The 22,959-nt window shown below is 45.7% G+C and overlaps 1 protein-coding gene across 2 annotated transcripts in view; it reads left to right on the top strand.

Moving 5' to 3' along the window:
- HIP1 (huntingtin interacting protein 1) overlaps positions 1–22,959 on the top strand; it is a 404,747-nt gene that overhangs the window by 290,985 nt on the left and 90,803 nt on the right. For both annotated transcript variants that reach the window (XM_078679590.1, XM_078679591.1), the window contains 2 exons: positions 12,645–12,792; positions 20,298–20,384. In XM_078679590.1, coding sequence (XP_078535716.1) covers positions 12,645–12,792; positions 20,298–20,384 — 235 coding nt within the window. The remainder of the gene's footprint in view (positions 1–12,644; positions 12,793–20,297; positions 20,385–22,959) is intronic.

The following is a 22,959-nucleotide window of genomic DNA, read 5'->3' as shown; positions in this document are numbered from 1 at the left end:
GGCGGCAGACCGTGGCGTACCCACCGAGACGCCCAGGGCCAGGGAAGCGTGTAGGGATCTCAGGGCTTCCAGGATATCTCTGACCGTCGGCTCACGTCCACCAGATCCGCTCCCCACACCAATAGGCAACACGGGCCCGCCGCCACAGGGTGATTCTCGTTGCAGAGGGTCGGCCGCCATTTCGTGAATCAGCCCAATCGCCGCTCACCAAGACCCCCGGAAAGAACAGTTCTCAAATGTAGGACTTTACAAGCTCCGGGGGTCCCAGCAAGGGCGGCCTCGATGCCAAATGGATGTCTGCCCGAGACGGGTCTCCGCCAGCACCAGCACCGGTGCCCCGATCAAGCGGAGTCCGGGCCCCGAGGACCAGGGCCGCCGGACAAAGCAGCGGCGGGGAGAGACCCCCTCACAGACTCAGGTCCCCGGCCCTCTCACCCACGTCGGCCACGCGGCCACCAGGGCAGGCCCGGGTCAGGATCGCCGGGATCTTCGCACATCGGCTCCCAACACTGGTTCTCGCTCTCGGCCGGGGCCGAGAGCCGTCGGATCCCACCGGCCAGGTCCCGGTCCAAGTCTCGCAGAGGCCCCGATCTCTCAGAGGCCACAACTCCGGAGCCACTGCACACCGAGACCCCGGGGTCGGATGGTAAGTACAAACAAGCCGTTATGTTTCCAATGCCCCAAAAATGTGTCGTCCCCGGACAGGATGGAAGACAGGATAGGCAATCAGGACGGAGGGCTGCGGGAGCCGAGCTAAAGGGCGACCATTACGGCCGCGAGCTAGGCTCCTCCCCCCGTGTGGAATCTTAATATAGTCCTTTCAAGACTCATAGGCCCACAATTTGAGCCATTGCACAAATGCGAACTACAGTTTCAGATTTGGAAGGTAGCCTTCCTTATAGCCATCACATCTCTTAAAAGAGTTGGTGAACTCCAGGCACTAACCATGCAAGAACCATTTTTAACAAATTCACCACAATAAAGTGGACTAACCAAAAATGTCTACTCAAAGTCGTTTGTGCTTTTCATCTCAACCAGTCTGTTGAGTTACCCCTGTTTTTTCCTCAACCAGACTCAGTAGCAGAACATGCTCTTCACACATTAGACGTAAAAAGAGCACTACTTTATTACATTGAAAGAGCCAAATCTTTCAGGAAAACTAAAAAACTTGTTGCTTTTTCCCCTCCACATAAAGGCAATCCCATTTCAAAAGTAGGTATTGCACGGTGGATAGTTAAGTGCATCCAAATATGATACCTTAAAGCTAAACGCACCTTAACAATTCTCCCTAGAGTGCACTCTACACGCTAACTGGGGGCTTCTCTGGCATTCTGAGGGAACATACCCTTAGATGACATCTGTAAGGCTGCAACATGGTCTACACCACACACATTCACAAAACACTATTGTGTAGATGTGTTTGCAAAACAACAAGCTAGTGTGGGCCAGGCACTATATCAAACCACTGCCACAGATACGGGTTAGCTGCTGTATAGTCTATGCTAACGCATATGATCTACAGCTCCTATGCCTTGAACAGAAAATGCTACTTACCCACTATGCATCTGTTCTTGGCATATAGAGCTGTAGATTCATATGCGCCCACCCGCCTCCCTGGGTACCTCTATCTTTTTCAGTCATATCTTACTTAGATACATTTTACATGGACATCCCTTTACTACTCTTACTAACTCCATCATCCACCGTTATGGCAAAACAATCTAAGGATGGAGTCGATGTGCACTATCACCAAAAGGAGGAGTCACCTACCTTGTGACTACAAAGACTTCTTCGAAGAAAACCAAAGTGCAAACATCCGGGCCCAACACCAGATGGCAATCTATGCTCACTCAGATGAATCTACAGCTCTATATGCCAAGAACAGATGTATATTGGGTAAGTAGCATTTTCCTTCCACATACCAATTCATCACGCATGCAGGAAATACCTCTGATTTCTATTTCAAGGAAAACATCATCCGTTCAAAGTTCCTCCCTTTGGAATTACCACAACACCATGAGTCTTCATAAAGTGCCTAGCAGTAGTAGCAGCACATCTACACAGACAAAATATTAATGTTTTTCCATATCTAGATGACATTTTAATCACAGCAAACAACTACATCCTTTGCAACCAAAACACTCTAAAAAGCCATAGATTTGCCACATTAACTCGGGTTTACCATCAATCTACAAAAATCTCATCTACAGCCAGGCAAGACTCAGTGGTACCTAGGGGCTGTACTGAACACACACTCAGCATCAGCATACCCAAACACAGACAGACTACACAACATAGTTACATTAATTCAACAGTTTCAAACAGGAAATCAACTTCCTGCAAAAATATTTCTCAGACTTCTAGGGATGATGGCATCCTATATTCACATAGTACCACATGCCATACTAAATATGAGAAATCTATAACAATGTCGCTCTCAAAAGTGGACTCAATCACTGGGTCATCTTCACTATCTGGTGTAGACAGCCACACGAATCACTCTCTGCAATGGTGCAATCCACAGAATTTATCCAAAGGACGGTCATTTCAGGACCCTGTTAACCAGATGTTACTCACAACAGATGCTTCCCTAACAGGTTGGGGTGCACATCTCCACAACCTCACTATTCAGGGAATATGGGATTCCAAATACAAGAATCTCCATATCAATCACCTAGGGCTGCAAGCTGTTCATCTAGCAATCAAATCCTTCCTACCTCACCTGCAACACAAAGTTGTCCTCATTCGTACAGACAATATGACAACAAAGTATTTTTTACAAAAACAGGGGTGTGAGGGTGTGGGGGGGGGGCACGATCTCCAATTATCCCAAGTAGCACAGAAAATATGGAGATTAGCAATACATCCCCACATTTGTCTCCTAGCAGCACATGTCCCAGGGACAAGCAATCAAATTGCGAACTTTCTAAACAAGCACAACAACAAGTTCGCAAATGGGAGATTCACCCCATTGTTCTTTAGCCATACTTTCACAAGTGGGGGGTTCTAGAAATAGACCTGTTTGCAACAAAAGAAAATGTTAAATGCCCACACTTCGCAAGCAGGTACCCACACCATCAATCCAAAGGCAATGCTCTATGGGTAAACTGGTCAGGGATATTTGCTTACGCTTTTCCATCTCTCTCACTATTTCCATTAGTGGTTCAGAAACTCAGACAGATATCTCTCACCATGAAACTAATAGCTCCAACATGGGTTCGACAACCATGGTTGTCAACACTCCTGGAACTGTCTTTAGTCCTACTTGAGAAGATTCACCGGAGCCCAGACTTTCTCACGCAGCACCATGGTGCACTGGGACATCCCAATCCCAAGGAATAGAATCTTGCAATATGGCGACTGTAGAATTTGAATACTTAAATTTACCTCAAGAATGTATGAAAATTCTTGTGTTTTCTTTATTGTCTTTCTATTAGTTATTTGTTCATGTATTGAAACTCAATAAAAATGATTTGAAATAAAAAAAGAATGTATGAACATTCTTGAAGAGGCTCGTAAACCAACTACAAGGCAATGTTATGCAGCAATATGGAAACACTTTGTTATGTTCTGCCACAAATAAAACGTTAACCCTCTTCAGGCAAAGGTTCAAACACTTATTTGATACGTATTGCATTTCCAAACTGCAGGATCAGCATAAACTGCCATAGAATTACATCTTGCAGCTATTGCAGCATACCTTCAAATAGACATCACATATCGGTATTTAAAATTCCTGTTCTAAAAGCTTTTATGAAGAGACTTAAAAGAATGATTCCTCCTAGACTTCCATCTGCCCATCATGGAACTTAAACATTGTATTAACATAATTAATGGGTCCTCCTTTTGCACCATAACATTCTTGTCAATTGCAGTACCTTTCATGGAAACTAGCCTTTGTAATCGCTATTACTTCTCTTAGAAGAGTCAGTGAAATTCAAGCATTAACCCTAGAAGAGCATTTCTTTAAACTACAGAGCAGGGTAGTGCTTAGAACTAACCCAAAAATTAGTTTCTAATTTCCATATTAATCATTCCATTGATTTACCTATTTTTTTCCCGCAACCAGACAAAGCTGCAGAAAGGGCATTACACACTTTAAATGTCAAAAGGGCTTTGATGAATTACATCCACAGGACTAAATCATTTAGAAAAAACAAAACAATTGGTTGTTGCCTTTGCACCTCGTCATTTAGGAAAGGCAATTTCAAAATCAGGCATTTCAAGATGGATAGTTGATTGCATCCAGACATGCTATGCAAAAGCTAAATGACTTTTACGTGTTCCACCAAAAGCACACTCCACTAGAAAAATCGGAGCTTGTATGGCTTTCTTAGGGACCATTCCTATTGCTGATATTTGCAAAGCAGCAACATGGTCTACTCCACACACCTTCACAAAACATTATTGTGCGGATATACTTGTACGCCAACAAGCCAGTGTTGGTCAGGCAGTACTTAAAACTCTTTTTCGTTGGTCAGGCAGTACTTAAAACTCTTTTTCAAACAACTGAGGTTGTTAGGGACGGAACCTCTGTTGTTGAGTGTTGGGAGCCTCAGAGGGTTTGTAAGAATTGTGGGTATGGGGATGTGTGCGTTGGATATGTGTTTTACCGGACCTGGGCCATAAGAGTCTAGGAGAGAGCATAGGTCGCGGTCCGACAATGTGTTGAGGACACGACGGGGGCGGTGGGAGTTATTGCGAACGGGGATAGTCGGCCAGCGCTGGTGTCGTTGGAGGCGAGGGTATGTAGGGCGGGTGCGTCGTTTGTCGGGTAGAGGGATGATGGGAGGTAGACTGGGCTGTGATGAGAGAAGGTCTTTGATTGCGTGGACATCTATTTTGATTTGTAGAATATCCTCTTTGAGTTGTTGGAGGGTGGATAAAGTCAGGTCAGGAGGTGTATTGGGGATGGCGTTGGTGGTGAGAGCCATTGGCGAATGGTTGTGAAGTGAGCTGGAAAGCGGGCAGGGTATCGAAGGGGGGGATGTACTCGCGTTGATGGAAGGTTCTGCGGTGCTAATGAGTGGGATGGCCTTCAAAGAGTGGGCGTGTTTGTGGGCGAGGGGTGTGGGTGAGGTAGGTGAAATAGGCGGTGGGTGGGAGGCATAGGTAGTGGCGTCAGTGGGAGACGGAGCCGGTGAATAGAAGAGCGAGTGGAGGCTGAAGACAGTGGGGGAGACAGGAGGGTAATGCGGGCTGAGTATAGGGGGAAGGAGGGGGGGGGATGCTAAGGTAGAGGAGACGGTATGTTCTGTATCTTTTGTTGGGAGGGTGAGAGTGTCGAGGGTGGGAGTGGGGAGGGAGCTAGGGCGGGGGAGATGTCCGCCGTGGGTGGAATGGGAGGGAGGGGTGGATAAATTCCGGCTGGTGGTGTGTTCAGATGGTGGCGTGTTGTGGGTGAGAGTTGTTGTGTCAGGTGTGAGAGTCTCGTGGGTGGGAGTGGGGAGGGGGCTGGGGAGGGAGCGGGGTCTACCACGTGGGGGATGGGTGGATAGACTCCGATCGGTGGTGTGTTCAGATGGTGGCATGAAGTGGGTGGGAGTTGTTATGTCAGGGGGGTGGGGAATGGAGGGAGTATGAGTGGGGAAACGAGGGGTCAAGTTAAAGGGGCGGCTAGTATATGAGGTGGGGATATTTGTGACGGTCCTAGGGGAGTGTGGGGCGTTAACAATAGGTGGGACATTTACTGGGGTGCTGGGGGTAGAGGTGTTGTAGGTGGGGGCTGCGACGTCAGGGGTGATAGTGCTGGTATGTTTTTTGGTGGGGGTCCTCAGTTTGGAAAGGTGCTCTTTGAACTTGGGGAACAAGTTGTCTAGTAGTTCCAGGTTCTTGTCCGTAGATTGAATTAGGACAATCCCGTTATTGTAGATAGTAATGGTAGTCCTGCCAGGGAAGAAGTGGGAAGGTGTGATGGAGAGAGTTAGGCCATGAGTTGTTTTCCTGGTGGTGGAGACGGTGAGTAGGGATATGACGCTTTTCTCCATTGGGCTCTGCGTGCCGTGTGGAAGATGATATCAGTATTCAGGGCTCCCTTACCCGCTGAGAAGTAGGTGTCCGCAAAGGGTGTTTCCGGGTGCAGCCTCAACAAGTTATGTTTAAAACGTTTATTGGCTTTTTTGGAGAGTGTGGAAGGATAGTTAATTCTAAAAGTGTGCTTGCCGTTGAGCTCCATTTTGGAGTGAAGTGATGTTGGGTGTAGGAGATAGGACGACAATAAGAAAACTGTCAGCCGCTAGTTACAGGGCAGAGGAATGACATTAGTGAGTGGCCAACTGTTTAAAGGATAGAGGTCAGTGTAAATCGAAAAACAAACAAGACAGTGCAGGTGTGGCCTTCCTGTTGTGTCCTATATGCGGGGTGGCAGTCAGCTTACACCATGGACAAAATATGAGAGGTGGAACCGATTAGGCAGAATCAAAATTTACACATCAGAATGTCCTAGGTAACAGCAGCGTAGTCAAGTGTAGAAAGTGGCTGGGTGCAGTTTACATGACTAAACGAGTGAATGAGGTAGTAATAATCAGTGCAGCATCGTGAGGTAGCTTATATCGAAGAATCAACAAATAAAAGAGGTAGCGAGCACTGAATGGTGAGTGATAGGGATGAGGGTGAGATAGGTGTATCTTACCACATATACAATATAGAAAAGGGCTGAGTTACTTATGAATTACTGAATCCGAGGAGGCACAAAAGTAATACACGAGTGCAAGAGCAAACGTCAACCGTAGGTTGCATAGCATAAATGGGGCACTAGCGAGTGGCCAAATATCCAATATATGAGGTAGCGATCGGTGTCGTCCAGGAGTAAACAGTGAGTAGGTGCAGCATACAAAAACGTACAGGTAATATGAGGTAGCAATCAGTTAAATGGAACTAACCGTGATGCTAAAGAGTGTCCAGAACTAACCCAAATGTAGGGGTAGCATCAATGTAATCCAGTAGTATAAAGTGAGTGGGTGTAATTTACAACTTAATGAGGTATATGAGGTATCAATCAGTGCATAGTAGGGATAGAAGTGAGATGGGATCAAATAACAAAAATTCCCCTCACTCTAGAAAGCTCGACCACCCTTCTCTATCCCAAACTAAAATGCATCCTACTCAACTGCAGATCTGCCCATAAACACTCCTCCGACATCGCCAACCTCGTCTCAGCTAGGGATCTGGACCTAGCCATTCTAACAGAAACCTGGCTTACTGAAGCCTCTACCCCGATTATGGACATACTAGTCCCCCCTAACTACCACATCATTAGGCTAGACAGGTCCTCAGACAAGACGGGCGGGGGAATTGCATGCATTTTTAGGAGCAACCTCTCCGTTACTAAAGTCACCTCCCCTTCCCTCCTCTCCTGTGAACTCCTCTGCCTCGACATCACCAGTGAGGGCAAACAAGTTTGTGCTTTACATCTCATCACCCGCCTGGTGACAATCTCATATTCACCCAACAACTCATGGACTTGATCACCTCCAATGCCGGTCGGCAGACCACCCAAATCTACCTGGGTGACTTCAATCTCCATTGGAACGATCAGAAAGACACAGTGGTGAATAGTCTCAAAACTTTCCTCAATGCACTTGACCTCACCCAAATATGCGATAAACCAACACACGACAAAGGCGCGATACTTGACCTCATCATTGCCAAAGAGAATTCTACACAACTGGAGGCGATTCTACCATGCGACTGGTCAGATCACCACATTATCACCTTCTTTATCAATGAAAAAGTTAAACCCAACCCGGCTCAACCAATCAAATCCAAAACATGGAAGAGGGACATGAAGAATCTTAACCCATCTACCCTGCCTCCCCACATCGGCAATCTCCTCCTTCCCCCTTCTGGTGCCTCGGATGTTCAATCACTGACTGACCACTACCTTGAATCTATGAATACAATAGTCAATGAAGTCGCCCCGCTGCAACTGAAGAGAGTCTCCACCAAAACATCTAACCCCTGGTATGACGATAGCCTCAATGACGACAGGCGTACTATGCGAATGGCAGAGCGCACCTGGAGATCGGACCCTTCAGCACTGCACCTCAAAAGGCTTAAAAATAGGAGAAATGCCTACTTCAGGAAAATAAAGCGCACAAAGTTGGACTTCTTCAGCCGTCAGTTGGACCAAGCAAAAAACAGGCCAAGAAAACTATTCGAACTAATCAAGACCCAAACAAAGACACAACCCCTACCATCAAACAGCACAACAAGCGACGCCCCACACTGTGAAGCCTTCGCTGCTTTCTTTAAGCTAAAGACTGACAACATAAGAAATGACCTCATCATGGATGTAAGCCGTTTCCCCAACCACACCAGAATGGCTAACACTCAACCTAAAAACAAGGCATCTTGGCTGTACTTCGATACCTACTCGGAAGAAACAATATACAAACTGCTCTGCACCTTGAAGCCCTCTAATCACCTCACAGACCCTCTACCTGCTAATGCTGTAAAAGACTTCATCCCTTTGCTCCTCCCTCTCTGGACCAAAATCATCAACAGCTCCCTGCAACAAGGCCTCATTCCAGACTCCCTTAAGGTGGGGCAAGTCACGCCTATTCTCAAGAAACCTACAGCTGATCCGTCCGACCTAAACAATTACCGGCCCATCACCAACATCCCCACCCTGGCCAAACTGCTGGAGAAATGTGTCCAACTCCAACTAACAAAACACATTGACCAATTTGACCTCCTCAACTCTCATCAATCAGGCTTCCGAGCGAAACATAGCACAGAAACAGCTATGACACACATAATTGATGACGCCCTCCAAATTCTTGATCGCAATGAGTCCTGCCTCCTCATCCTTCTCGACCTCTCGTCAGCATTTGACACGGTCAAACACGAGAACTTGCTGGAGCTGCTAAGCACTAGAATGGGTCTATCGGGAACAGTTCTCAAATGGTTCTCGTCCTTCCTTCACAACCGGTCTCAGAAGTTCAAGATCGACAATGTGCTATATTCACCTGTGCCTGCAGATCTAGGCGTTCCACAAGGATCCTCCCTCTCCCCTACATTGTTCAACCTTGTCATGGAACCGCTTACCACCTTGCTACAAGCTTCCAGTGTCCAATTCCATATGTACGCCGACGACACACAACTGTACCTAAAGCTTCAATCCCCGGATGATATAAAACATCTGAACTCCACGCTTATTAACACTCAAGCCTGGCTAGCCCATAACCACCTCAAACTAAATGCTCTGAAAACTGAGTTCATACTCATCTCACCCCCGGCGAAAACTTCCACCACCCAAACATGGCTCAACAACCTAACAGCACTCAATGTCCAACCCACCATCGTGGACTCAGCGAAATCCCTAGGCATCACACTGGACGCCAAGCTCAACATGCAGCAGCACGTCAGCAAAGCTACAAAAGCAGCTAATTTCCAAATCAACACACTGAGGAAAATTAAACCCTTCCTCCCTGCTGAAGACTTCCAAATTGCTGTACAAGCGTTAGTCATCCCTCGAATAGACTACGGAATTGTGGCCCTCAGCGGACTCCCGCTATCCACAACAGCACCCTTAAGAGCCTCCCTGAACGCTGCTGCGAGACTCATCACTGGCTCAAGAAAACATTCGCATATATCCCCAGACTTAAAGTCCCTAAAATGGCTGCCTTTTGAAGCCAGAATACAGCTAAAAATTGCAGTTATGACACACGCGGCCGTGCACCACAATGCACCCAACTACCTCGCCCAAAAGTTGTCTATATCAGGAGGTTCGAGAACCAATAGAAGCTCAAAAAATCTACTCCTGAAACCGCGTAGATTCCGGAAAGAGAAAACTTACAAGCGCTCCTTCTCAGGAATGGCACCCAGGATTTGGAATGCGCTCCCTCCTGAAACCAGGCGTATCTCCTCCACTGCACTCTTCAAGAAAGAGGTGAAAAACATCCTTCTGGCCAAGATCTCCGGAACGGTATAGGTGCTGATCAGAGACCCTGCACTGCCGTGTGTCAATGCACACCTTGCCCTGTGACACTATACCTCTACCTGATGGGGACACTACTACGCTACTTGCCTACTACCGACCAATACATGATACACGCTGAGCCACAGATTCACTCTCCCGATGCCCCCACTCAATGCTCTCTCTATACTAAAACATTGGTATAAACCTTCCACACACCCAAGGCGCACCTGAACACCTCTGTAGGGGGATCAATGGTCATCTTATATTATTTGTCTAACTGATTGTATATTGATATGTTTTATATATGTTATTATTATCCTATTATGTTTGTGACTACTACGTTGCCCCAACTACCTCTGCTCATTCTACTGCCCCTACCCTGTCTTTGTGAAGCGCTCTGATATCTGTAAGGATCTTGTTCGCGCTATATAAAACTTTGAATAAATAAATAAATAAAAAAACTGCAATTCCCACAAGTTAAACACTGCCTAGGGAGAGGGACTGCTTTATAGTCATGCAAAGCATGTGTATCTACAACACACATGCCTCAAACGGATCATGTTACTTACCCTGCAAGCATCTGTTCTTGGCATGTAGTTCTGTAGATTCACATGCGCCAACCCTCCTCCCCCAAATTCTTGTGTAGGTTGCAGTTGATACACTTTATTTCGTACTAACGCATGGAGAACTCAGTGCTTACATATACAGCATTCTTACATTCTTACCTACCCACGGCAAAACAATCTGAAGATGGTGTTGAGACCATGCACAGTGCTCTTAAGATGGAGTCACACAGCCTCATTACTCGAAGAAAACTTCTTGGAACAAAAACAACTTGTAATCATCCGAGCCAACACTAGATGGCGGACTTATTCAAAGTATGTGACTCTACAGCACTACATGAACAGATGCTTGCAGGGTAAGTAACATCATCCTTTTTACCGCCACCTAAGAGGAGGTGGCAACCATTTGCCAATGGGAAGTGGTCTACATGGGACTCCAAAAATGAAACCTACACGTTTAATTTTTTCTTTAGAAACGCATCTCGTTTTCCTTTAAGGAAAACATGCTGCATTAAAAAAAAGATTGCTTTATTGAAAAGCAATCCCAGACATGAATGTCTACTGACCCAGCAGGCCACCATATCTGTGATGGCTGCAATTCCTAATGGGTCGCAAATTGTGACCTACCTCATTAACCCCTTCCAGGCTGATGACGAGCTCAGCTCGTCATGAGCGTAACCTGCCGTGCGCTCATGACGAGCTGAGCTCGTCATGTAACGCGGTAATTTTAAAATTGCCGCGTACAGCGGGAAAAGCCGCCGTATCGATGCGGTTAATATTCATGAAGTAGGTCTATTTGTAACACCACTAGGAATTGCCAAATTAAATTCAATGGGTTTCATAAACTAGAAATAGTAATTTCCTGATTGCGATTCACAGAAAATCACAATTAGGTCATTGATATTCCTAAAAATTTGTACAAGTGGCCCTTATTTACTAGACTAAATGAATTATTCTACCCATGAGGAGAGCTTCAGAATGGATAAATGGTCACAAGATGTACTTGCCTTTAATTTTAGTTTCAGTATATAATTCGATTTCTTTCTATGTTGAGCAACACCCATAGTTGTGTATCGTATCAGACATTAGTACTGATGACCTACACATAGAAATACCTCCGAAGCGCAGTGACCTGAAATCCCTACACTCCTGGTTCCGTTTAACCACCTTTGCCCTAAGGAAGTTTTTGTAAATTTTTTGTTAAATGTTTGTTTATACGTTATGGATAGAGACTATGGTTAGATGTGTGAAAGTTAGGAATATCGATTTGCTAATTGCGATTTTTTGCGAACCGCAATTTGGAAATTGCTATTCCTATTGTAGGAAACTCTTTTGAGTTTAATTAGCGATTCATTATTGGTCACAAATAGACCTACCTCATCAATATTTATGAGGTAGGTTACAATTTGTGACCCAGTACGATTCGCTGCCATCACAAGATGGTGGTTTGCTGGGGTCAGCAGACTACCATGTCTGTGATTGCTTTTAAGTAAAGCAATCGTGTATTTTTGATTGAAGCTCCTTTTCCTTAAAGGGAAATGGAATGCATTAACCAAAAGAAATTAAACTTTAAAGTGCACCTTTCCTCTCTGTGGCTTTATAATCTCATTTTGCTCCCCCTTGACAATGGCAATTTTTCCAACCATGATAACAGCACACTGTTTTGATGAGATAATATCACACCCCCCTCGTTCTGTGCTAATAATGGTGCTCCCTGTTGGATGTACACTACCTGGCTGTTATTCCAAGTCCAATGTTTAATACCTGTTGTCAAAGCTCTAGGGTGGATATGTATATGTGAGCGGAGTGATATCTGGTGTGTGACCTCACTCTGGATTTCAGCTCTGATTTATGCCCCATGGGAGATAATGCTGGGATGAGTCTTGTATTGGTTGATCAGTGGATTTGGCATAATGGTACTCACATTAGAATAGGGATACATGGGACGTCCCATAGACAGTATTTTTCATATTTCATTTGGATGAGAGTACACTTTTAGAGGTGTCTTTTAGCCCTCCAAGAAAGTGTGGAGGTGCTGTGTACCTGTCAGAGATGTGTGTATTAACTGTTGCCTATAAACAACTGTGCACATCTGGGAGAAGCTATGGGTAATGTGGCAATATGTTGGTTTTACTTCTAATTGCTTCTTCTTTTTGTAGGAGAACAGAGAACAAGCTCTACAGCGACGACTCCTGGAAGAAAAGTTTGCCCTCTTGCAAAGTGCTGTACAGGAGGCCGAGCACATAGTGCAGGACACACTGAATAGACTTGATGACCCCGGGCACCTGAGCTGCACAAGCTCAGCAGGTAATGCAGATTATACGTCAGTGTTGTATCTGGGAGTAGTTATTCTAACCGCTGGCCTTTTTCCTTACCTCTTACTAACCCAAGATCCACTCAGTGGCAGAACCTGAAACTGCTTTAGCATTTTTATAGAACATTGTCAAGCGGACAAAATGTATTGTCCTCACACTTTACCTTGCCCTACCTGGGACTGTGTGTGTGGGGCTGTGTGTGTCTTTGTCCTTATTTCTCTTGAGCAGTCTCCAAATTACTATGCTAATACAATGGCCTACTCACCGGAGGATTGCGGTGAGTAGGCGGCTGCCTGACCCCACCAACATCCTTTGAGATTCACCTTTGTTGTTCACTCGATATACTGAGCAGTGTGGGATATAATTTTTAACTCTTGCAGTGTTTGACATGTTTTAAAATGAATAGCGATTTTAATAACATTTGATCTTGCAATTTTGCACATATACATTTTTACCTCTCTGCTCCCGCCTCGGTCCCCGCAGCTGTGTGCTGTTTGAGTGGAGGGCGTGGAGACCGGCACCAGAACGCGCAGGGCGTTTCCGGCAGCACATGGGGTGGAGCTGATCTCGAGCTCCGCTCTTTACTTAAGTTAGGTGGCCTCACTGCACGCTGAGGATTGCGGTGAGTAGGCGGCTGCCTGACCCACCAACATCCTTTGAGATTCACCTTTGTTGTTCACTCGATATACTGAGCTGTGTGGGATATAATTTTTAACTCTTGCAGTGTTTGACATGTTTTAAAATGAATAGCGATTTTAATAACATTTGATCTTGCCATTTTGCACATATACATTTTTACCTCTCTGCTCCCGCCTCGGTAACTGCAGCTGTGTGCTGTTTGAGTGGAGGGCGTGGAGACCGGCACCAGAACGCGCAGGGCGTTTCCGGCAGCACATGGGGCGGAGCTGATCTCAAGCTCCGTTTCCTATATATCCCATGTGTCAGCGCACGCGCAGCGGGCGCGCCAGAGGCGCGCCTAAGGCAAGCCCGTCTGCGCCCGTCCGCGCCTGTCCCTCGCCCAGCGCTGGTAATTATGCCCAAATTAATCTGGCAGAACGACGTAGCTGGTCCAGAGAAAGTCTTCTAGACCTTAGACCTCTACTAACTGATAACCACACAATGCATAACCCTGCGCTAGCTCAGCAACATTATACTTGCCCAAAATGCCAATTTTCCCTGCGCTTGTCGCCACGTCATGCATGCAGGGACACCAGAGAGAGTTGCTCTCTCATTCCTCCGCGAGAATTAAAGGCCTGCCTAGTTAACTGCCGTTCCCTGCCTAAACATGCTAGCGACATTTGGCTTTCCCTCACAGAGAATGCCTGGGACCTGATGTTCCTTACGGAAACCTGGACAAAGGATGCCTCGCACCCTGATATCGCTCTAGCAGTCCCTCCTGACTATCAATTTGTTGGGCTGAATAGACCTGGATCAAAGACAGGGGGACAAATAGCTATTATTCTCAGATCCCACTGGAAAATCTCTTCCAGAAAACTGGACAAATTGGGACCCATTGAAGCATTGTACTTCAGCATTTGGAAGGCATCAACCTTCTTCAGAAAGTAGTGGGTCCCACACATACGGCCGGTCACACGTTAGACCTTATTTTTACGAATCTACCTGGCCTTTCCATCTTAGCCCCGCTCCCCGTGACCTGGTCTGACCACTTCACTATTCCTTTTAATCTTAAACTCCCACCTACTGCGACCCCGGTCTGTAGGATAGAGAGGACGGGAAGAAAGTGGTTCAAAGTAACGTTGGAGGAGCTTGAGCCTGCTCTAGCCATACTCAAATGGCAACCCTCGACGAACATTAATGAGGACGTTGTTAATTTGAATCAATACCTCACTACGGCCATTGAAAACATTGCCCTCCTCACTGTCCTCTCCTCAGCCAGAACCAAGCCTTCTGCTCCCTGGTTCTCCCAGCTGTTGCGGGATGAAAAAAGTAAATGCAAAAGGCTTGAAAGCCTCTGGAGCCGCTCCTATGATCCAGCCGCCAAAATAACGTACAGAGGGGCACTAAAAAATGTTCACAAACTCAAACAAATTACCATGAGGGAATACTTTGCCAGTAAAATTAAATCTGCAGACAATTCGGCCAAGGTACTCTTTCAAGTGGTGAAAGATTTCACCAACCCCGCTGCCCTTCTGCATAAAACAGAACCTTGTCAAGAATTTTGTGATAAATTATCTAATTTTCTTTCACGAGAAAATTACTCTCATTTATGCTTCTTTTAATGTAGCGAACCACCCGGACACAGAGGGCCCACCCCCCGTCGATCTCATGCCCAAGGTCACTAGGCTTGGGGCGTTCAAACCCATTACCCTAAATATGGCAATGAACAAACTTCAATTATGTAAATCAGGCTCACCTTTAGACCCTATGCCTGCTCAAGATTTCTCTACAGTTGCTCCGGCGATTATACAACCCCTTCTATCGATATGGAACTCCTCTCTCGTATCAGGCCAGTTTCCAGAGACCTGGAAGCAGGCAATCCTCATCCCTCTTTTAAAAAAGGCTGAGGCAGACCCTGTTGTTCTTAGTAACTATCGCCCGATATCTTTGCTACCGAAACCTGCCAAAATTTTGGAAAAAATAGTCCAAGAACAACTTTCGGACTATTTCGAAAGCAATGATTTGCTACATGATTCGCAATCCGGCTTTAGGACCGGTTATAGCACGGAGACTGCACTTCTGGAGGTGGCGGAGACCGTGCGGGAGACGGTGGACCGGGGAGAGGTAGCCATGCTCGTGCTCCTCGACTTGTCCGCAGCCTTCGACACGGTCTCCCATGCCATCCTCTTGAGCAGACTCCAAGAGATGGGGATTTGTGGCACCCCTCTAGCCTGGATTACCTCTTTTCTCACAGACCGCACACAACAATTCTGGTGCCGACCATTCTGGTCTAAAGATAGGAAACCTCTTGGCTGCGGGGTGCCCCAAGGATCTGCCCTCAGCCCCCTCTTTTTTAACGTTTACGTTGCACCTCTTGGGAAGGTGATTGAGTCTTTGGGGGTCAGAGTGATAACCTACGCTGACGATACGCAGCTTATTTTTTCCTTTAGAGATCACTCGCCATCGGGTTTTGAAAACTTTAGAACCTGTCTCTCCAATATTGTGGCCTGGATGACCTCAAACACGTTAAAACTTAATACGGATAAGACGGAGGTGTTATTTTTTAATCAAACTGTTCCCTTATCGTCCGCCACTTGGTGGCGTATGGAACTCAACCCACCTCCTTCTCCGGTAAAGGTGGCTCGCAATCTTGGAGTCCAGTTCGATAAGGATTTATCTTTTAAAACCCAGATCCAGAAAGTCACCTCGCCATGTTTTGGGAAACTCCATATGTTAAGAAAAATCTCTCCCTTTCTCCCCACGGAAGCATTGAAGACAGTGACGCATGCCTTAATCACCTCGCATTTGGATTATGCGAACAGTCTATATGTGGGACTTCCTGCCTACCTTCTCCACAGGCTACAGATCGTGCAGAACGCCGCTGCCAGGCTGATCTGCAAAGTCCCCTATCGACATTCGATCTCCCCCCACTTAAGGAAACTTCACTGGCTCACGATCACTGCTCGCGTCCAGTTTAAGGCCCTGGTCCTAGCTTTTAGGGCCCTCAACGGAAAAGGCCCAAAATACCTGAGACATAGACTAAAACCAGTCCAATCCTCTCTTAATCTTAGGTCCAACCACCTCCGCTTTTTGCTCACCCCCAGATTCCGCTTAGCGAGAAAGGTGGCAGAGCGTTCTCAGTGGCAGTATCAAAACTGTGGAACTCCCTTCCCATCAGCCTTCGGCTCATTGACATCGAGTCTCAATTCAGGGGCAAACTGAAAACTTTCTTATTTTCGGGCTTCTAATGTCTCCCCCCTCGATCTGCATTCCTCAGCGCCGGGACACCCCCGTTGGGGGTAGCTGTGCGCTTAATAAATGTCATAATAATAATAATAATATAATAATAATAATAATATTCTTTCTTGTTCTTTTAAACGTGTAGAACCTTTTTTTCTCACATCATTTTTTGTAGTTATTTTGCAGCCAAGTCTTGACTACAAAAGCCAGACTTTCAAAGGTAATGATCATAGAGGCACCCCTATGATCCTCTTTGAATTCAGCCAGAAATGTTGGCCTCCGGTCGAACCACACCAATTCAGCTACCTCTTTGGGGTTCACATTCAATGAAATGGAGATGCCTTTGCATACGTTCCCGTTCCATATGCGGTATTTTGACATTTTTAATGACAAGACTTCTCATGGTCTTCAAGTTTGATTCGGTTACAAGGCTTTTTCTTTCAATCTAGAAATGACAGATTGGGCACTATATCATGTCCCATGTCAAGTATCAGAACCTATAGGCAATACTGTTCTCTGTAGCGTGAATGTTATTTTACCTCTCTCCCTCACTGCTTTCCCAGGTGTATCAGTTCTTTAAAGCAACTCCTTTTTTGTGTTGTCTTGTGGTTGCCATTTTCTCCATGTGAAAATGTGCCCTCTTTCTGCATGGTTGCCCACACATTTTGCAGAACTGCTGATGTACTTCGAATGAGTGTGCCCTGGGCTCCTGCCAATCAAGTGCCCACTGCCTATGTTCTTTCCCTAAAACTGCATTGAAGACCAAACCCAAGTGACACTCTCTGGCCGCAGGTCAGTCCCTGGTAAATGGTACCACAGGTACCTAGGGAAGGCCTCTAAGGGCTGCAGCACTTATTGTGCCACCCTTAGAGGCCCTGTACCTTTACACTCACACACTGCCTTTACAGGCTGCGTGTTTTGGTGCAGAACAAAGTGAGCGTCAACATGGCACACATCACTGTGTGCCATGCCTAAAACCCACTGCCCTGGCATAGATCAGTCACTTCTCTAGCTGGGTGCACTATCCCAGTGGTGAGGGTACAGGTGCAAGAGCCCTGTACCCCTACAGTGTCTAAGGCCATTCTTAGTCATTGTAAGTGCAGTGCTGCCATTAAGAGTAGAAGGTGCTGGGAGTTTCTCATTAAAAACTCCACAGTACCATAATGGCTGCACTGAAAACTGGGAAGTTTGGTATCAAACTTCTCAGCACCTTAAACCCACACTGATGCCAGTGTGAGATTTAATGAAAAATGCACACAGAGGGCATCTTAGAGGTGCCGCCTGAAAAACGACCTACCAGTAGTGTCCAAGCTGAGTGGCTGCTTTCAGCTGCCACCACCAGACATTTTTCTGGACCCCTGGGTCGAGAACCTGCTGCTCTCGGGGGCCTGAAATAATGCACATCCTGGGAAGAGGTTCTAAGCCTCCTCTCCCAGGATGGGCAGGGTCCACGAAGGGTAAACGGCAAAGGTTTGCTGCCTTTTTGAGTTTCAGCAGGCCACTTGCTGCTCCCAGCAACTAGTCCCCACTGGTTCTGACCCCCACATTAACGGGAAAACCGGTGGAAAAACCAAGTGAGGAAGGGAGGTGTTCCCACCTCTGCCAACCCCACCCCTCAGGTGGGAGAGGTGAGGTGAAGAACATCCCTCAGTCCCTGCCATCTTGAAGTTGGGGGGACCCATCCTACCAGAGTGAGGCATATGTCCCACCTCCCACTGGGGGGTGGCATAATAGGGGGTGTACCCACCCCTAGGAAGGGGCCCATTGGTCCCAACCTTTACTTACCTGTAGCGCCCCTAAATTTTGAATTTAGGGGGTACTTCGAACCTTGCCTCCTTAGACAAGAACCTACAAGAAGAAGGACCGAACAGCCATGCTGAAGCTAGGAAGAGGAGGAAGCCCACTGACTTGGCCCCAGCCCTACTGGCATGTCCCTACCTCGAACCTGCAGCCTCAAGATCCCCGAGGACCTGCCTGGCCGTCAAAAGCAAAGAATCTGTCTCGTGTGAACACCATATTTGTTCACCAACAGACTCCAGCTCCGGCAAAATCTGCGAGTCTGCACCACTCTGCACCCAACGCCCATGGCCTGAGTTTGAGTGGCCCAACACCACGAGGAGGTCTCCCCGGGGATCCAGACCCTGGAACCAGTGATCCCTGACCTGCCTCCAGCCGATGCCTACAGCCTAAATCCAGAAGGTTCCCCCAACCGCGACTAGCAGCTGGTAAGAAGATCCGACCCTAAAAGGCACCCCCATGTACCCGATGCCCCAAGGCCTTGGGTGGCCCAACTGATGGTGCCTAACCAACCCCCAGCATCCCAACTTACATCTTCAAGTGGTGGTCGCACCCAGAAGACCTTCGTCCCCGAGCCTGCAGTGTGTTTGCAAAACGGAGACTCCCTATTGAAAGCTACAGGGCGCCCAACGCCAAAACAGCACTCTGCACCCGGCCACCCCAGTGCCGCTGTGGATGCACCTTTTGTGCTGGCTTGAACCTCCATTTGTCCTGAGCTTAAGTCCAGGAGCTTTGCTCCCACAACCTTGTGGCCTGCTCCTAAGCTGCCACTAACCGGAGGCTCCCTACACCCCATTGGATAACATTGGGCCTCAGCACTCTGCACCCGGCCGCCCTAGTGCCTCTGAGGGTGTAACAGAGTGCATCCTTGACCCTGGGGAACCCCTGAGTATAACCCCAGAAACCCAACTCCCACAACCGAATACTTACCTTTGAACCGATAACCCTATTTTCCTCCATAGGATAACATTGACTGTTTTTGTGTGAAAGGTTTCCAAGTGTGGAGTTGGAAAATCTGTGAAACCCTTTAAAACTGTAACAAAATAACAAAAACTCTTTTACTTACCTGTTTACAGGAAATATCCCAGTGCAGTATCCAGGTATACTGCCCTGTGTAAGAAAAGTAATCTTTAAAGTAATCTACTTGACATTTTACTAAAAAGCTGATACATAGTATAAGTATTGTATTTCAAAGCATTGCATTACTAGTAGCTCTACTGTAATCAAATCAAAGTATATATATATAAATATAAATTGCAATTCAAACTTATTACAAACTGCATTATTACTGCAAATTATTTATCACATACCTGTGCCAGGCTTGCTTGATTCTAGGAAATAAAATAACTAAAAGAATATTTTTTATAGAAAACCAAATTGGTCTGAAGTTCAGTCTTTGAGTGTGTGATATTATTTGCTGAATGATTGTATACAACAAATGCTTAACACTACCCTCTGATAAAGCCTTACTGCTTGACCACACTTCCACAAATAGAGTATGGTGCTATCTACTTTTACCTCTGCCTACCTTTGTGGTTGCACTGGACTTTGTGCACACTATACCTCACTTTGGTATAGTATATACAGAGCCAGCTTCCTACACTCCAGTTTTATTGTGTTGCTCTTTCTCCACGGATCAAGGGCCTGAACATCAAGCACCATGTGTGGGAATGGTGGCAGTCAGCTTAGGCTGGTAAGGTGACCGTGCTCTTTTGATATTGGTCTGTCACCGGGAAACATAATGCATCCATTACAACTGTCTTCCAGAGTAGAGTCACTTTAGTACATGATGGTTATGACCTGAACACCTTTCTGATTTTCCTCATTCTCTTTCTTCTACAGACAACCTAATATCTAGGACACAACTTGCATTGGACTCTGTGGGAAGTCTTCAGAGCGCTCTCAGCAAATATACATCCGATCCATCAGGTGAGAAGAGTAGAGGCTTTAGAGCTGTATGGTGGGCAGGTGAGGAAGGGAGTGTGGGCAGAGAAGGAGCTTGTGCCATTAGTGTTGCTTCATACAAGGGCTATACTGACTGTTGTCCCAGGATTTAAGGCTTTTATGCACAGCTCATGTTTACAAACCAATATAATGGCTGTTGGTATGTATGCTATCATGACCCCTGCCAACCAAATGCCCATTCACCCATACATATATACACATGCAGTCCACATGCACAGTGTGCTCCGAGTGAGCTGTACACGTTGTAACCATAGTAAATGTCAGAACTACAAAATAAAACCATTTGTTTAGGTCCACTTGTCTCTCTGAGGTCATTAATTGAAAAACCGCCCACAGACAGAGGAGTTATTTTCAACTTTAGCAAATCCCTGCTGAACCACATTCATCATCTTCTTAACTGACCACACCAATATTGTGTCCACAGGGCCTCCATGCAGGCAAAGCCCCCTTTGCTCCTCTTCCACCATTATCCTTGGTCAACGGTATGCCTGAGAATATCATAAATGGAGACTAAATCCGTATCGGCATTCTGCATTTTCAGTGGTGAAAAAGCATCCTGAAGAGCAACTCAAAGCCACAACACTTGCAATTGGCAAATCCAACTCGAGAAACACTTTTCTGAAGATGAATGTAGTAGGCTGGTTTGCTTGTAATCCATTTGAAGTTAAACAAGCAAACATTTGTAAACTGAAAGCTAATATTTTATTTACATACATTTTGTGTGAGTATTGCTATCAGTGTGAGCAAACACTTGTTACCTCAACTCTCAACACTGAGGTCCCTCTAAGGTTCATAAAACCTACTCAGGGGACAAAAGATGATAAAGGCCAATGGCCAAGCCAAATTCAAATATAAAAAATTCAGGTCCCTTCAATTTGTTCTCTCCTGATTCTATTCATAGCATCCTCTTTTCTTTCTGAGAAAAGATATCTACTCGAAGTTTGCTACTCAGATAGGTGCAGCAGATCACATGCACTGTCTCCAGAAAAATAGTCCAAGTCCAATCACATAAATAAGTTACAGACTTGCCCATTCATTATAAAGGTTAGTGGGTCTGCTTTTTATATTTTGTAATGCCAGGCTATGGAAAAGGGGTCTTTAGTCAGTCATGGTTCCTAGAAGACTCAAGCCAGCTTCAAAGATATACCCATCACATCTTGCGGGGACATCTTGGGTACTATATGCTTTGAAGATTCTTAATTTAACATGGCAATTCGCCCAAAGCAGAGAATAATTTTATTATTGTCTTTCCTTTCAGCTCTAGTTTTGCTAGTTGATCATTGGTGAAATGTCTAGAAGCAGTGCTTGCTCTGCTCTAACCTCTGGTGCTTCGGTGTACACCCTTTCCAGTCCCCAAAAAGAGAACAAACTTTTCAGCCCACAGTGCTCACCATCAGTCCTCCACATGAAATGTAGTTTTATATAACCATCCTTCTAGTAAATGAACCTGGTAACATGTAGTTTTCTCTGAATCGTTTTAAGATTTGTGGCTGTATTTCGTCGACAAAGGCTCCACAAGGTTCCATGTGTGTGTGTGAGACCCTTAAATTAATTTTTCCTATTGCTTCTAAAACTACATAAAGTTTGTGAACCTTGTAAGGGTGGTCAGCCCAGCGAAATAGATGTATCAGACAACATAGGGAGTGCGTCGAAAAAACTAAGCAGTCGTGTTTACTGTTGATTTGAAAACCTATAAAATTGAGTATAAAAATGTTTTTTCCTGATGTGTGGTTTAGTCAGAAGAGCGGTGAGACACAATAGGAGAAAAGCAAATGGATAACCTCTTCAGCCCAAAAGTACTTTCTAGCTTTGAGAAAAGAACAATTTTGCATGTGATATATCATATACAAATTATGTGGTTCTTTGAGACACAGGGGAGCAATCCTCATTTATTTTCTTATCCTCTCAGTGACTAGATATTTCCTTGGAATGGTATGCACTGTGTTTGTTCATTTGGGCCTTCTACAGGATCACTTCAATAAGTATTGCAACGCATGTCAATATGTCTTAAGCTGATAACGATCATAATTAGAAAGTAATAATATTGGGATTTGCGCATCTTGTTGGTGGTTTGGTGGTCATACTTGGGTGAAGAGATATCGGAGTCCAAGTATTACACGTGCAAAAATGTAATGAGTAAACAATTTAACACACGAGCCCCTTGTTGCAAAGCGGAAGAACAGTTCGGTGACGAAAACACCAAAAACCCTTAGCATGGGACCCACAGTAAAGATCCCAAGTGCTAAGAAATCAAGAGAAATAGGAACATGTTAAAAACATTGCTTCATATACTGAAGATGGCGCACAGGAACCTTTGGAGGTCTTCTCCATTTGAAAGCAATCACTTCCTTTATCAAAGTCAAAAAATCTCTCCCCGAGCACTAAAATCAGCAAGAAAATGACCACGCTATATCAACGGCATCATTGTCAAAACTTTAGACCCCTTTTTAAGAGCAGGTGACTGGCTTTCAGTGACCTTATGTTCTCAATGACTACTGAAACATTCCATATCCAAATGGAAAATGAAGAGAAAGAGAGA

Source organism: Lissotriton helveticus, chromosome 3_1 (assembly GCF_964261635.1).
Source record: "Lissotriton helveticus chromosome 3_1, aLisHel1.1, whole genome shotgun sequence".
Lineage (NCBI taxonomy): Eukaryota > Metazoa > Chordata > Amphibia > Caudata > Salamandridae > Lissotriton > Lissotriton helveticus.
Note: the sequence above shows the minus strand (reverse complement) of the source record. Positions and strands in the feature narration are given on the sequence as shown.